The sequence below is a fragment of the Lampetra fluviatilis genome, chromosome 39 (assembly GCF_964198595.1).
Source record: "Lampetra fluviatilis chromosome 39, kcLamFluv1.1, whole genome shotgun sequence".
In the NCBI taxonomy this organism is placed as follows: Eukaryota; Metazoa; Chordata; class Hyperoartia; order Petromyzontiformes; family Petromyzontidae; genus Lampetra; species Lampetra fluviatilis.
Genome location: NC_136313.1, coordinates 10,800,418 through 10,816,408, shown reverse-complemented (window position 1 = coordinate 10,816,408; position 15,991 = coordinate 10,800,418). Strand labels below are relative to the sequence as shown.

Genomic DNA, 15,991 nt, shown 5'->3' with positions numbered 1-15,991 from the left:
AGCCACACCCACTAACCCTACCCCTACCCACCTAGCCACATCCACTAACCCTACCCCTACCCATCTAGCCACACCCACTACCCCTACCCACCTAGCCACACCCACTAACCCTACCCCTACCCACCTAGCCGCACCCACTAACCCTACCCCTACTCACCTAGCCACACCCACTAACCCTACCCCTACCCACCTAGCCACACCCACTAACCCTACCCCTACCCACCTAGCCACACCCACTAACCCTACCCCTACTCACCTAGCCACACCCACTAACCCTCCCCACCTAGCCACACCCACTAACCCTACCCACCTAGCCACACCCACTAACCCTACCCCTACCCACCTAGCCACACCCACTAACCCTACCCCTACCCACCTAGCCACTCCCACTAACCCTACCCCTACCCACCTAGCCACACCCACTAACCCTCCCCACCTAGCCACACCCACTAACCCTACCCACCTAGCCACACCCACTAACCCTACCCCTACCCACCTAGCCACACCCACTAACCCTACCCCTACCCACCTAGCCACTCCCACTAACCCTACCCCTACTCACCTAGCCACACCCACTAACCCTCCCCACCTAGCCACACCCACTAACCCTACCCACCTAGCCACACCCACTAACCCTACCCCTACCCACCTAGCCACACCCACTAACCCTACCCCTACCCACCTAGCCACTCCCACTAACCCTACCCCTACCCACCTAGCCACACCCACTAACCCTAACCCTACCCACCTAGCCACGTGCACTAACTACCACTAACTAGCACACCACTACCACTAACTAGTACACCAACTAGTAAACCAGTCAACCGCCACTGCGCGCGGCCGCACGACAGATCCGCAGCCCCCACCCCACTCGGGATGAGCGAGGGGGGGGCAATTACCACCAATTAGAGCGGCGCGGGCTCACGCGACAGAGCCGCCGCCACGTTACTTTGATTGACGTGCCGAGGGGCGGGACACAGTGCCGGGGCTCAAACGCCGCTCGCCGATTGGCTGGTGCCTGCCGTGACATCACGTCCCCACGTGCACCGCTCAGCGCTGGAGAGCGGTGGGAGTTGTAGTTGGGGGGGTGTGGGGGTCTGTGGTTAGGGGTGTGGTTAGGGGGGGTAGTTTGTGGTTGGGGTGGTGGTTGGGGGTGTGGTTGGGGTGGTGATTGGTGGTGTGGTTGGGGTGGTGATCGTGGCTGGGGTTGTTGGTGGTTGCGGTGGTGATTGGGGGGGTGTGTGATCGAGGGGGTGTGGTTGGTACATAATTGAATTGTTTGATCGGGGTTGTGGTTGTGATTGGGGGTGTGTGTGATCGGGGGTTGGGGTGTGAAGTGGAATTCGTTGACGTGTGCTTGGGGTACAGTACGTAGCATGATACGTGCAGTGGCAGTGCGTCGTTCGGGTGTGTGATAAGAGGTACTGTACACAGTATATAGTGGGGGAGCGGTGGTGCAATGGTTAGCGCACTGCGCTACGAACCAAGCGACACGACTTCGATTCCCGCTGATGGCCACCACCAGTGGCGATTATCCGAACCCACTGACGGGTCTCAAATGAGTAAACACGTGGCGCCGTGTGTAAACATCGCCACTCAGGGAGACAAAGGCGGCCGGGCGTGGTGCTGGCCACGCAGCCCCTCGTGCGCAGCACCCGCCGTCATAGGCGCAACTTGCTTGCCGAAACAGTCTTGCCAAGAAGATACGGGGGGGGGTCTTTGTGTGTGTGACCCGTGGTGGGTATTTGAGGGGGGTGTCGTTTGGGCGGGGGGGGCGGAGGACCCCCCCCCCAGCCATCCCCACCCCGTATGCATCTCCCATTGGCCCGGGACTTGAATCCTCCTCGTCTTGCCCACACTGCGCAGCGCGCGCTGCGTGCGAGGAGGCGTCTTGGACACACGGAGAGCAGCAGCAGCACGCTGCCCGTGCGTGCTGCCAGTGTGTGTGTGCTGCCAGTGTGTTTGTGTGTGTTGGTGTGTGTGTGTTTGTGCGTGCTGCCAGTGTGTGAGTGTGTGTGTGCTGCCAGTGTGTTTGTGTGTTGGTGTGTGTGTGCTGCCAGTGTGTGTGTGTGCTGCCAGTGTGTGTGTGTGTGCTTCGAGTGTGTGTGTGTGCTGCCAGTGTGTGTGTTGGTGTGTTTGCTGCGGGTGAGTGTGTGAGTGTGTGTTTGTGCGTGCTGACAGTGTGTGAGTGTGTGTCTGCTGCCAGTGTGTGTGTTGGTGTGTGTGTACTGTGTGTTGGTGTGTGTGCTTAGTGTGTGTGTGTGAGTGTCTGTGTGAGAGTGTGTTTGTGTGTGTGAGTGTTGTGAGTGTGTGTGTTGGTGTGTGTGCTGCGAGTGTGTGTGTTGGTGTGTGTGCTGAGTGTGTGTTTGTGTGTGCCGACCTTACCAGGTGCTCGCTAACAGCGCTTGCCCCCACCCAGTCCTGCTGTGGGCTACACGGAGGGGGGCGGGGGGGGCGTCTGCGTTGTCGGCACGGAGAGCGGCAGAGGAGCCGATCGAGAGCCCGCGGCGCGTTCCCCACACACCCAACCTCCTCCTTCATCATCATCATCAACATCATCTCTGTCCAGTCAACCTCCTCCTCCATCATCACCATCATCTCTTTCCAGTCGACCTCGTCTCGTCGACTCGTCATCTCCGGGGCCACGGCGCCCCACCGACTCCTCGTGCGCGCGCGCCAGTGACGGGCGGAGGGTGACACGCGGAGGAGGGTGACACCGGGAGGAGGGCGACACGGAGAGGAGGGCGACACGCGGAGGAGGGTGACACGCGGAGGAGGGTGACTGACAGCGGTGGCTGGCTGCTTCACAGGCACGGATGGTGATGGCTGCTGCTGCTGCCGCCGTCGTCGTCACCGCTGGCGCCGCCGTGCGAAGTCGCTGACGACGCCGCGGAGTTTGTTTGTTGGTCTCCGTCTGGAGTTTCTGTCTCCTGCTGAACAACGCGGAGCTGTGTGGGCGGCGCGAGTGCGCGGCGGCGGTGGTGGAGTTGGTGGTGGTGGAGAAGGCGGTGGACAAGGTGTTGGAGGTGGAGGAGTTGGAGGAGTTGGAGGTGGACAAGGAGTTGGAGGTGGTGGAGAAGGCGGTGGACAAGGAGGTGGAGGTGGTGGAGGAGTCGGAGGATGTTCTCGCAGGGTCGACACCCCGTGAGTATCGCACCGGCACGCCGGGGTTCACCTAAGCTGGGGTCCACCTAAGCTGGGGTCCAGATCACTGATTAATTCATTCACTCATTTATGTATTCAGTCATTCACGTACTCAGTCACGTACTAATTCACTCACTCATTTACGTAGCCATGTACTCTTCGTATGCACTCATTTATTAACTCATTCAGTCCTTCACATACTCAGTTACGTAACTACTCGTTCACTCATTCATCCGCGCAAGGGTCGCCGCCCCCTTCCCGCGGAGCGAACCCGGGGGACGTGCTCCTCGGTCCACAGCTCGGCCAGGCATCAAACGTCACTCCGCCGTCTGCTGTGGGAATGGAGTTCCAAGCAATCACGATTCCCAGATCTGGGTACAAATCAAGTCGTGTCACCCAACGCAAACGGATGCCAATTCACGGACTTTGCTGGTGGCACCCGGGCATGTGGCGACCCTACTCCACCTCCATACCTTAATGAGCACGGTGGACTCAGCGGCCCTGTAAACGTTGGAACAACGTTGGTGCAACATTGTTCCAACGGTTCCAAGCACGTGCCAACGTTGACCTCACGTCGCCATGTCCGCCAGTTGTGGAGCCAATCAGAAAGTTACGAATTCAAATCCCGGTTGAGAGGATTAACTCGGCCCCATCATCGCTTCGAGGTCGTTACAATGAGTGCCACTATTGCATTCCTGTCAACCCCTTATCAGTGCCCTACCTGATTACAGACCAATTCAGACCTTATTGGTCACCCCGTGCCCTTATAAATCTCAGCATTCATCCTACAAAGTCCCATCACAAGGGAGACACACACCCAAATAGACAATTAATATTTTGTTGCCCGTATAGATGAAACGGCTGTACGCCGTATGGACCTGAAAACTCTATTTCCCTGTACCAGAATCCGGGGTAAACCGCGTGGGTTGAGAGGTTTGATATTGCAGCGACGTGATCCACGGTTGTCTCATGGGGAGACTCGTTCCCGCCATAGTGACGTGGATTTCCCACCACTGGCTCAGAGTTGTTAACAGGCGAGCACCGATGTCTCAATGGCAGTACTCATTTGAGGAGGAAGTCGCCGCTGACTGAATGGCTTCATGAGCACGGCCTGAATTACAACTGCAAATGTGCACGGCGATCAATTTACAGATACCCCACCGATGTCCAACGACCTCAGCAGGTGATTGAACGCTGTGAAAGTGGTGGCTCCAATTTCTCACAGAGGACGTGGTGTGCACGTGTGTTGAGATTGGCAGAGGCTCCGAGTAAACACGCTGCTTTTTCTCGACGGTCATTTATCAAAAGAGAAAACGTTGCACCCCGTTGTACCACACCGCGGGATTGTGTGCAGAGCCGAGGATGTCATTTAGTGAGGAAGAACAATGAACGGGAAGGGGAAGGGAGTAGAGGAGGAATGGGAAACGAGAGGAAAAGGATGTTAAAGGAATTGAAAAACGGGACCAACGAGCCAGGAGAGACGAGGATCGGAAGGAAGAGGCTGCATCCGCACCTCCGATTAGCACGGTGCGAAAAAAAGTTCAACATCAGGGCCTCGATGCGTCATGGAGCGTCGTCTGTTTTCACAGCGGGCGGCGGGGAGAGGGCAGGGATTGAGACTGGGAGTGGCCACACGAGGAGTCGCGGTGGTTTACGGGAGGCCTGCAGCTGTTGTGGATACTGTGCTACAGTGTGTGAGTGTAGTGGGGTGTCTGTAAGTGGATCGCCTGTACGTACTGTCACATCACTTGTCAACAAGTGTGAGTGACTGCTTGGGCAGTAGTACTCTCTATGGTGACACAATATTTGGTCCTTACCCTCTCCGGCATTGAAAGGGTAAAGCCAATAATTTTTCATATGTTTGGGCAGTATTTATTTATGTTGCTTTGTGATGGGATACTATGAAGTTGACTAATGTTTGAGGTAGTTTAACAAAGGTGGTGGGGTGTTTTAAAATGTATTTATTATCACATTCCCATCAGCCTCTTGCAAAAAAACGCGTATTCTCAGTGGGCACTCAATCGGTCGGTGAACGAAGATCATGACATCCTGCCAGAGCTTTCGCTCAGAAGCGAGGAAGCCACGGCGTTCGAGTTTCGCTCCGCGTGCCTTGGGGAAAGCGAGCGACAAAGCGAGCCTGGTATGCAGAGGAGGTCGTGGCTTCGATCCCGACCCTGACGCCTGCTGTACATTAGGAGTCTGCGTGTTTTTATCTCTCCTCGTGGTTGCGTGGATTTTTCTCCGGGTCCTCCGGGTGTTCCCAACACATTTAGAATTAACATCACGCGTTTAGAGTCTTTGGCTGCTACTTTACAGTTACACATGATAAGCAACTTCGTTAACATTTGTGATAGCCAGGTCGCTTCTGAAAAAGAGCTACATAGCTCAGTGAGCCTCAGCTGGTAAAATAGAAAAAATAGATTCGTTTATTTCAGTTTGTACCGCACTACTACTAACATCAGTGCAGTTTCGGTGCTCATTAATTTCACGATCGACATGAACGGATGCTCCGTCATCCGGCGTCTCCGTTGCAAAGTCGAAACGTTATTTTCCAGGCTCACGTGAGCTTCGATGCGTCGGCGTTCACAGCATCTTGGCCACAGTGGTGGTGTAAATTCCACGTTCATATGCGGGGGGGGGGGGAGGCGATCGCGTCCGTCGGACAAACCGCTGTTGCAATAGAGGGTAAGGGCTCATCTTCTTAGGTTTTTTCGGTAAAGTCACGTAGAAAGTAAAATAAAAACAAAAATCACGACGTTTCGGAGGCAACACAAGTCTCCGTCATTGTGTTGCCTCCGAAACGTCGTGATTTTTGTTTTTATTTTATTTTACTTTCTACGTGACTTTACCGAAAAAACCTAAGAAGATGATTCCTTGCAGTCACGAAAGCTTCAAATCTAAAGGGTAAGGGCTCTCACCCTCTGCGGGTTGAAGGACAGCCGCGTGATCAATGGATCGCGCTTGGTTGTGTGAATGGTGATGATGGGGGGGAGCGGCGGCGCTCGGCTGAATTTTCCAGCGCTGGGGGCCGCGTTCGCCCGCAGTGCCGAATGAGCTCCATCTAATTTGCATGCGGAGAGGCGGCTGGGAAACTTCTCGGGAAGGGTAAGAGGGTAAGAAACTTGGGTGGAGCCGTGATTGGAACGCAACTCGAAAGGGTTGGAGTTGTAAATGGGGGGAGACGGAGGTATTTGCGATAGGTAGGACACGTGGTGTGGAGGGTGATTGGTGGAACACGTGGTGTGGAGGGTGAGTGGTGGGACGCGTGGTGTGGAGGGTGAGTGGTGTGATACGTGGTGTGGAGGGTGGTTGGTGGGACACGTGGTGTGGAGGGTGATTGGTGGGACGCGTGGTGTGGAGGGTGAGTGGTGTGACACGTGACGTGGAGAGTGATTGGTGGGACACGTAGTGTGGAGGGTGATTGGTGGGACACGTGGTGTGGAGGGTGATTGGTGGGACACGTGGTGTGGAGGGTAATTGGTGGGACACGTGGCGTGGAGGGTGATTGGTGGGACACGTGGCGTGGAGGGTGATTGGTGGGACGCGTGGTGTGGAGGGTGATTGGTGGGACACGTGGCGTGGAGGGTGATTGGTGGGACACGTGGCGTGGAGGGTGATTGGTGGGACACGTGGCGTGGAGGGTAATTGGTGGGACACGTGGCGTGGAGGGTGATTGGTGGGACGCGTGGTGTGGAGGGTGATTGGTGGGACGCGTGGTGTGGAGGGTGATTGGTGGGACGCGTGGTGTGCATGGTGAAGACAGGGCAGGTTTTGTCGATACGGGCATCGGAGTGGCACCCAGAGGTTGGTGACCATGGGAGAAGACCGCAGAATCAGAAGTTTACTTCCCGAGTGAAGCCCGTTGAGCTATAGAACGCTTCTTCAAGGGTGAATTGGACATCAGCAGCAGAGTGTCACCCAAAGCCAGGCAGACGGTGGTGATGATGAAACTGCGAAGAGCCGTCCTCCTGAGGTCAGAGTGCCAACTTTGCAACATCAACGAAAGGATCTAGCAGCAAGAAGGAAGCAATGGCCAAGCTGTGTGACGGCATCGCCGGCAAGGCTCCGCGACGACCTCTTGACGTCTCGTTCACCGAGGCCGGAGAGCAACGCGGCACGACTCGCGAACCCCTCCGGGAGCTCCCAAAGGCTGCTCGCCACTTTTCCATTCGCCAACGTCCGCTGTGAATGCGACCACCGACTTGTTTCATGTTTGTTTACCTTCCGCTCTCTCCGGCGTTTATTTTACTGCTGTCTCTTCGTAGACTTCACCCCCTAAACGGCCCCACGTGCTGAGTAAAGATTGACGGATGTCGTTGGACCCAGACTGAAGAAGACCGATCGTTAGGAAATCGATGTCGGTTTCCTGAAAGAAAGTCGAGAGGGCGAAGGCTTGTTTACGTCTGGCGCGCTCAGCCCTCGCTTCTTTCCGGTTCGATGTTTTGCTCACTCAGGGACTTGAGAAGTGCAAATCTCGCCAGATATCACACTCTCACACTCACACACACTCACTCACACACACTCGCACACACTAACTCACACACACACTCACACACACTCACTCACACCCTCTCACACTCACACCCTCACTCACACTCACTCACACACACTCGCACACACTAACTCAAACACACACTCACACACTCACACACACACTCTCACACTCACACACTCTCACACTTACACCCTCACACACTCTCACACTCACTCACACACACTCGCACACACACACTCACTCACACTCACTCACACACACTCACACACACTCTCACACACTCACACTCACTCACTCACACACACTCGCACACACTAACTCAAACACACACTCACACACTCACACACACACTCACACCCTCACACACTCTCACACTCACACCCTCACACACTCTCACACTCACTCACTCACACACACTCGCACACACCAACTCACACACACTCACACTCACTCACACACACTAACACACACTCACACACTCACACACACTCGCACACACACTCACACACACACTCACTCACACACACCCTCTCACACACACCCTCTCACACACACTCACTCACACTCGCACACACACACACACACCCTCTCACACTCACTGACACACACTCACACACCCTCGCACACACACTCACACATACACTCACACACACCCTCTCACACACACACACCCTCACACTCACTCACACACCCTCACACTCACTCACACTCGCAGACACACTCACACACACACCCTCTCACACACACTCACACACCCTCGCACACACCCTCGCACACACCCTCGCACACACACTCACACACACACTCACTCGTCATGCAAAGACAAAGATCCCCCGGCCAGACCTTTAACAGACTGCTCGTGCAAGTGTCGTTAGCCAGAGCCTATGAAGTCAAGTCAATGTTATTTATTTTGCTTAAACACGTGGCGCTGTTCTGACACAAATCTGCCACAGAAAGCACCATCGAGGCCGCCACGTCACACCCAGCCACCTTTGTTTCCCCAGTGCTGATGTTTACACACCGTCACCAGGTATTCATGTAAGGCTGAGTCGACCTATGGGAGGCCCACTGTTATTGGTCGTGAGCGGGAATCGAACTCGAGTCGCCGGGTTCGCAATCCACTGCGCTGCCGCTTTCCGCACACGCTTGTACGGGCACACGCGTGCATGCATGCTCGTTGAAAATCTAGAAATTCTCATTCAGGAAGGATTGGGGAAAAAAACGCAAACTAAGTCCCTTCTTGACACCCGCACAATCGGGGTTTAATTCCCCTTTGTGCGTGTGCCCCGATGCGTGCGGCCGCGCTAAGCGAGAACACAATGGCCGGCTCACCAGGGGTCGTGAACTCACCCCCCGAGCTCTCTGTGCTGTTGCCCTGGAGGCTCGCACAATAACAACAACAATTATTATTATTTGGTACGGCTGGTATTCGCGCCATTCCTATAGCGCGAGGCTATCGTCACGGTGGCGCTGTTTGCTGTTTCACAGACGTTTGTAACCATCCGCCAAAAGCCTTTACGGTCGGGGAAACGACGATTCGGTACGTAGCTTGACCCAGTGAAAAAACTTGCAAGGTGGTTTTTCAAAAGTGCCGAATGTTGACCTTGGCGTTGGCACACGAGGCCCACGCACGTGGGATCTCAAACCTCCACCGTGAAGCGGACGGCTGGTGTTGTTTATTTTAGGTTAATGCGCACCGCAGCGATGACCAGAGTGGGCACTGGGTTCGAGCCGCAAACCTCTGCAACAGGTTGCAGACGCGCTACCGCCCGGCAATGCCATCCCCGCCTCGGTCCCTCAGCTTCTTCTGTCGCCGTGAAGTGGACTGTCGCCGGCCAGTGGCGTAGCGTGGTTAACGTTGAATGATTGAGGTATTTAATAACAGCGTTTAGATGCCAGCGTGACAGGCAACCGGTGAAACGAAGACACAAATGTAGACCGGTTTCATCCTCATTCGGACTCATCACTACAGTGCAATCAATGATGGCCACGCGATGGTCTAAACGACAAAATTGCCGCACGTTCAGTCCTTTTTGAGCTGGTGGTCTGGATAAGGCCGAGGGTTTTTACACACCACGTGCACTGCTGTACACCCGAGCGCGTCGTTAAATGTAATCTCGTTTGCGAGCCTCGATCGACTTTCACCGACGCGGCCAGGCAAGGTCCGATGCTGAGAGTTATTGTTGACGCTCTCCGCAGGTGCCCCCGCAGAGCGCGCCCCCCTTCAAGGCGGCGATCAACGAGGCCTGCGACCGCATCAAAGAGGAGTTCCAGTTCCTGCAGGCGCAGTACCACAGGTGAGAGCCCACGCCCAGGTGACCTGCCGGGGGCACCCCCACCAGGTGCCGACCCATTGGCCGGATTCGTCTCGCTCGGGCGGTCGACCTGCGCAAGGCCCTTCCCAGTGACCGGCGTGGCATGAGCTACCCGTACCACCCACGACTTGGTGTGGCCTCACATCTCCGGGGTTTCGGAAATAAGGGGTGGGGAGAGGGGTCCTCGATGCACTTAAGCCCACCCCCCCTTCATGCTGATGGCTTAGACCCATATTGTAAGTTCTTACCCGTCAAGTCAGTAAATGTGCCTGCAATGTTGAACACCAATGGCGCTTATTCAACTTGGTTCCAGCGAGGGCGTCAACAGCCGTTGCTGGTATATGCGGGGTGAGCGCTTACGGTACGAGGTCGCGATAGATAAGGAGTTGGGGAATAAGGATTGGCATTTGTGCGAAAGCGTTTATTAAATACAGTCAGCTCCCCTATGGCGCAATAGTTTGCATTCCCGAAGAATACACGTTATGGAAAAATTTCATTATATCCAATTCGCGTTATAAAAACAACACGCAGCATTATAGCAGAACTGACTATCTAGATCATTCAATGCCCCAACTGTAGTTTTTCTCTCGATTGATCCTCGGGGACCCCCAAGCGTATGGCAGCTGTCCCTGTGTGGCAAGATGTGATGCAGCACTGGCCTAAATAGTGGGCATTGGTCGGTAAACTCGGGATTACAACCGAGTAATTTTCGGGATTTGATAATGTCCACTGATGCCAACGGCGTAGTAGTATTTACGGTTAATACGCCCGTAGTATTAACCAGGGGTGGCCGTGCGCTTGAACCACGAACCTCCGCGCTACTTTCGCTCGCTCAGCTTGGCGCTCGGGGTCTTGGCGGGTTGGTGTTGACGGCGCAGGTAGCGCGCGATGATCCACCGACTCCCCTCCCACGCGTCGTCGCGTCTCACCAACGATTCCACGCTTGGCTCTGACGGTGCCAAGTTGTCTCGCGGCCGCGCCATGGATTTTCATGTTTATGTTTACCTGACGATTGTTGTTTACTTTACGATTGTTGTTTACCTGACAATTGTTTACTTGACAATTATTTACTTGATGATTGTTGTTTACCTGACAATTGTTTACTTGGCCACTTGACAATTATTGTTTACTTTACAATTGTTGTTTACCTGACAATTGTTATAATAGGGTTTTTCTCCTTTTTTTCTGGCAACAAAACTGAAACCTTGTTACAAGGAATCATGTCTGCATTAACCACAATACTTGTGGTCAAAATGCGAACAAAAAACACACTCTGATAGTATATGGCATTGTCCTTGACTTGAAACTGATTGGTCCACACCAGAGACGGCTTTCTTTTGAACCTCGTCTCAATTGGTGCTAGACCAGAGGAGGGCTCGGGGTTATCCCGAGCCTGAATTACTTTTGGCGTCCTCTGGTCGAGCACCAATTGAGACGAGGCTCAAAAAGCCGTCTCTGGTGTGGACCAATCAGTTTCAAGGACAATGCATATATTATCAGAGTGTGTTTTTTTTGCATTTTGACCACAAGTATTGTGGTTAATGCAGACATGATTCCTTGTAAAAAGGTTTCAGTTTTGTTGCCAAAAAAAGGGGGGAAACCCTATTATTATATTTTGGTACTGGCAAAGGAGGTTTAATGATGTAGATGCTGACAATTGTTGTTTACCCGGAAATAGTTTTTTACCTGACGAACACTCAGCGGTGCACGGCCAGCTGCTGCCGACCGTGGTTCTGGTCTTATCTTGTGAGGGTCGGCTCCAAAAGGAAACAGCAGGAAACTAATGACAACTATCCAAGGATAATTTGAAGCTTTCGTGACTGCAGGAATTACTCTTTGGTTCTTTCGGTAAAGTCCCGTAGAAAGAAAATAAATAACAGAATACGACGTTTCGATTGCAACACAAGCAATCGTCATCAGGTAGAAAACAAACCTAGTAAACTTATAAATATAATGCAATACAACACAGAGAGTTGGCTAACACAACAGTCAACACCCTACCTGGCTGATTACGTTCTTCCAAAGATTGCTAAATTTGAGAGAGAGACAAAACACATACACGGAGACACATAGACAGACACACACACAAGCAAAGAGGAGACAACACATAGAGAAACAACGCCTCTGTGTCGAGGCCTTAAATAGAGAGAGGGGAGGTGGGGCAGAGAGAGAGGGGGGGGAGTAGAGAAATTAACATTTCAATGAGAGAGTTGTGTGGAAATCCACCCCATAGCGGCCGGGGGAGAGAAAGAGCAAATGGACCTTTCGAAGTCTGGTCAATTTTAGAGAGAGAAATAGGAAGTTTGAGAAAACAAACTTAGTAAAATATCACACTTAACTTCTAATTGAGCAATCTTAGGAAGAACGTAATCAACCAGGCCATTCGTTAACTGTGTATTAACCGACTCTCTGTGTTGCATTACATTATATTTCTAAGTTTACTAGGTTTGTTTTCTACCTGATGACGATTGCTTGTGTTGGAATCGAAACGTCGTATTCTGTTATTTAATTTCTTTTCTTTCTACGTGACTTTACCGAAATAACCAAAGAGTAACTATCCAAGGGTTGTCTTATTATTATTTAATTTCGCGTGGGAATGTTCACTAAGTGGTGGATATTAGCCCCCTATTGGTGCACAATCTCGTTTTTTTTAAAGAGCCTACTGCATCAAAGTTAAACATTTCTGTGCGTCAGTTATTTGGTTTTTCCTCTGAGATGTGTTGGATTTCCTTCTCAGCTTCTTTTGGTTAACTTCGTTTTATTGGGTTTCCTTCCCAGTTTCTTGGGATTTCCCTATAAGTTATTTGGGTTTCCCTCTATTTTGGGTTTCCCTCTCAGTTAATTTGGGTTCCTTCGGTGTATTATGTTTCCTTCTCAGTTTCTAGAGGTTCCCGCTCGGTTTATTGGTTTTCCTTTCTGGTTTCTTGGATTTCTACCTCAGTTTATTGGGATTTTCCCCAAGGGTTTTCAGTCGGAGTCTCACTGTGTTTGAACCCTTACTGGTTGTTGACACGTACGATACCCGAGCGGGAGTTGCCCGAGACACATATTCTCAACCGGGGAGATGGCATTAGCGCGGCCTCGCCAGAATTCACATGCACAGAATAATCCCAAACGCAAATAGGTCACGCGCTAATAATTAATATTCATCGGCATTATTGAAAGGAAAATTGGGGCTGTGTTTGCAATTGTTTTGTTCGTGCCTTACTTAAGAAAAGTCTCATTATTCGTCATGTTACAGCGAATATTTTAATGTCAGTGGGGGGTTCATTTTCTAAAATAATAATGGGCAGACACTTTCCTGGCAGTGTGAGTTGTAACAATCTCTAGAACATTTCCGCCAAATAGCGGAGACGGAGGGCTGGATCGTGGGCTTCCTACCGCGTGGGCAATCGCGACGTACACATTTTTATTTGACCAGGTAAGGCCCCCACTGAGCTTTTTAGCTCTTTTTTTCAGAAGCAAACCTGGCCACAAATGATAGCTCAACGAAGTGCCTTATCTCATTGCAGCCAAATGCCCTAACCGTTTATTAATTCTAAATGTGGAGAGGAAACCCAAAGAAATGTCCACGCTATCACAGGGAGAACCTGAAAACTCCAAATATACAGCCGTCAGGGTTGGGATCGAACCCATGACCTCCTGTATACAAGGCGAGGTAGTTAACATCTCCGAGCCACCGCGGTGTCTCCACATACGACATTACCCAAGACGTGCATCGTACATGGACGTCTAATCATCGCCACGCCTTGCGGTCATGGGGTTTGTTTAGCCATACCTCACCCAGGCCTTGTCAGTGCGGGTTGGTGAAGGGGTGTAGGGTGTCCTGGACCGGTTCAGAGGTCACACGCCGCTGGCAGAGATTAAGTGAAGAGTTTTTTCATTTGTGAATGCTGAATTTCATTTGTTGTTAGCCTTGTAAAAATACATTTTCTTTTACTTTGTTTTCCTTTTGAAAATATTGCTGGGGGCCTCACAGTAGCTGTAGCCCAGGGGCCTACAAAATATTAATCCGGCCCTGGCCACTGGTGTTTGCCGAGGCCTGCAATCAAACTCGGACCGCTGGGGTTCGTGGTGTAAGGCGCTGACCACTGCGCCACCGTGCTGGCCCAGGGGAGGCGCGGTACGTGGGTGAACTTTTTGGCGAGCACAGTGTCCATGTGAGGCAGCCTCATTAGCCTTGTCAGCATGGCGCCAACCATATCACCGTATGTTCTTTTTTTTTAAATACATTAAAGAGCACGAGATGAGCGAGTGGCTCCAATTCATAAAACGCTGAGCCGGCACCACTGAGACAATGGGCTCGAGTCCAGGTCTAAGCCTGTGATTGCACCGGATTTTGTGGAGTGAGTTGATGGCCATCAGCTCCAAAAGAAAACCATCATCCTAAATTAGTTTTTTCACTTTCTTGGCCAAAATTACAAGTTCTGAGAGTTGTAAAAATATATCGGTTTGACTGCCATTCAAGAGGTGAGGAATGTGGATAAGAGGTCACCTGACGGGTTTTCAGAAGTGGTTCTGTGATATCTACTTTTGTCGGCCATTCTCAAGTGTTCAGTATGGACGTTTTTCTTCATGTAATTGCACCACGAGCAGCATAGTGTCCTATAAGACCGGGAAAAAATACACAAACCCGGGGGTTGTGGTGGGAGTGGGAGCACAAAATAAACAAAGCATGAAGTACAAAGGAGACAAAACAGAGGGGGGGTCCCCACCATTGGAAAACAACACCCCCCTCCCCCTTCAGTGGCCGGCTGCACACAACTCCACACGTGTGATCGTTAGCTTCGCGTGCGCTGCTGTGCGCCTTGTGCGGCCCTGTGCCACCCTGTGCGGCCCTGTGCGGCCCTATTCCACCCTGTTCCACCCTGTGCCACCCTGTGCCACCCTGTGCCACCCTGTTCCACCCTGTGGCACCCTGTTCCACCCTGTGCTACCCTGTTCCACCCTGTGCCACCCTGTGCCACCCTGTTCCACCCTGTTCCACCCTGTTCCACCCTGTGCCACCCTGTTCTACCCTGTTCCACCCTGTGCCACCCTGTGCCACCCTGTTCCACCCTGTGCCACCCTGTTCTACCCTGTGCCACCCTGTGCCACCCTGTGCCACCCTGTTCCACCCTGTGCCACCCTGTTCCACCCTGTGCCACCCTGTGCCACCCTGTGCCACCCTGTTCCACCCTGTGCCACCCTGTTCCACCCTGTGCCACCCTGTGCCACCCTGTTCCACCCTGTGCCACCCTGTTCTACCCTGTGCCACCCTGTGCCACCCTGTTCCACCCTGTGCGGCCCTGTTCCACCCTGTTCCACCTTGTGCCACCCTGTTCCACCCTGTGCCACCCTGTTCCACCCTGTGCCACCCCGTTCCACCTTGTGCCACCCCGTTCCACCCTGTGCCACCCTGTGCCACCCTGTTCCACCCTGTGCCACCCTGTTCCACCCTGTTCCACCCTGTGCCACCCTGTTCCACCCTGTGCCACCCTGTGCCACCCTGTGCGGCCCTGTTCCACCCTGTTCCACCCTGTTCCACCCTGTGCCACCCTGTGCCACCCTGTTCCACCTTGTGCCACCCTGTGCCACCCTGTTCCACCTTGTGCCACCCTGTTCCACCCTGTGCGGCCCTGTTCCACCCTGTTTCACCCTGTGCGGCCCTGTTCCACCCTGTGCCACCCTGTTCCACCCTGTGCCACCCTGTGGGGTCGGTCATGCTCGGGCGCTGCCGCGGCTCCACCCGTTTAAGATTCTCGGCACAGCCGCGTGCCAGAGAGACGCATGGGCAGGACGGCGCGTAATCACTTAATTTTAATTAAAGGCGGCGGGCGCGGTGACGCTCGCGTGGCGGAGGATGCTGATCGATGTTGGTGGCCTCGGTGATTGTGTGTGTGGGGGGTTACACTCTGTCCTGCACCCCCCTCCACCCCCCCTCCCGACCCACCCCCACCCCTGCCGACCGCGTCCTTCCTGCAGTCTCAAGCTCGAATGCGAGAAGCTCAGCAATGAGAAGACGGAGATTCAGAGGCACTACGTGATGGTGAGAGCG

The 15,991-nt window shown here is 53.2% G+C and overlaps 1 protein-coding gene across 6 annotated transcripts in view; it reads left to right on the top strand.

Annotated features, from left to right (window-relative positions):
• Positions 1-1,743: 1,743 nt before the first annotated feature.
• Positions 1,744-15,991, top strand: part of LOC144945995 (transducin-like enhancer protein 4) — a 45,263-nt gene continuing 31,015 nt past the window's right edge. For 2 of the 6 annotated variants that reach the window (XM_078874709.1, XM_078874713.1), the window contains exons 1-4: positions 1,745-1,926; positions 2,389-3,144; positions 9,839-9,936; positions 15,919-15,982. In XM_078874709.1, coding sequence (XP_078730835.1) covers positions 3,121-3,144; positions 9,839-9,936; positions 15,919-15,982 — 186 coding nt within the window. In that variant the 5' untranslated portion in view covers positions 1,745-1,926; positions 2,389-3,120. Of the gene's footprint in view, positions 1,927-1,969; positions 3,145-9,838; positions 9,937-15,918; positions 15,983-15,991 lie in introns of those variants that run through there. The other 4 variants (XM_078874714.1, XM_078874711.1, XM_078874712.1 and 1 more) reach the window with 3 other exon arrangements.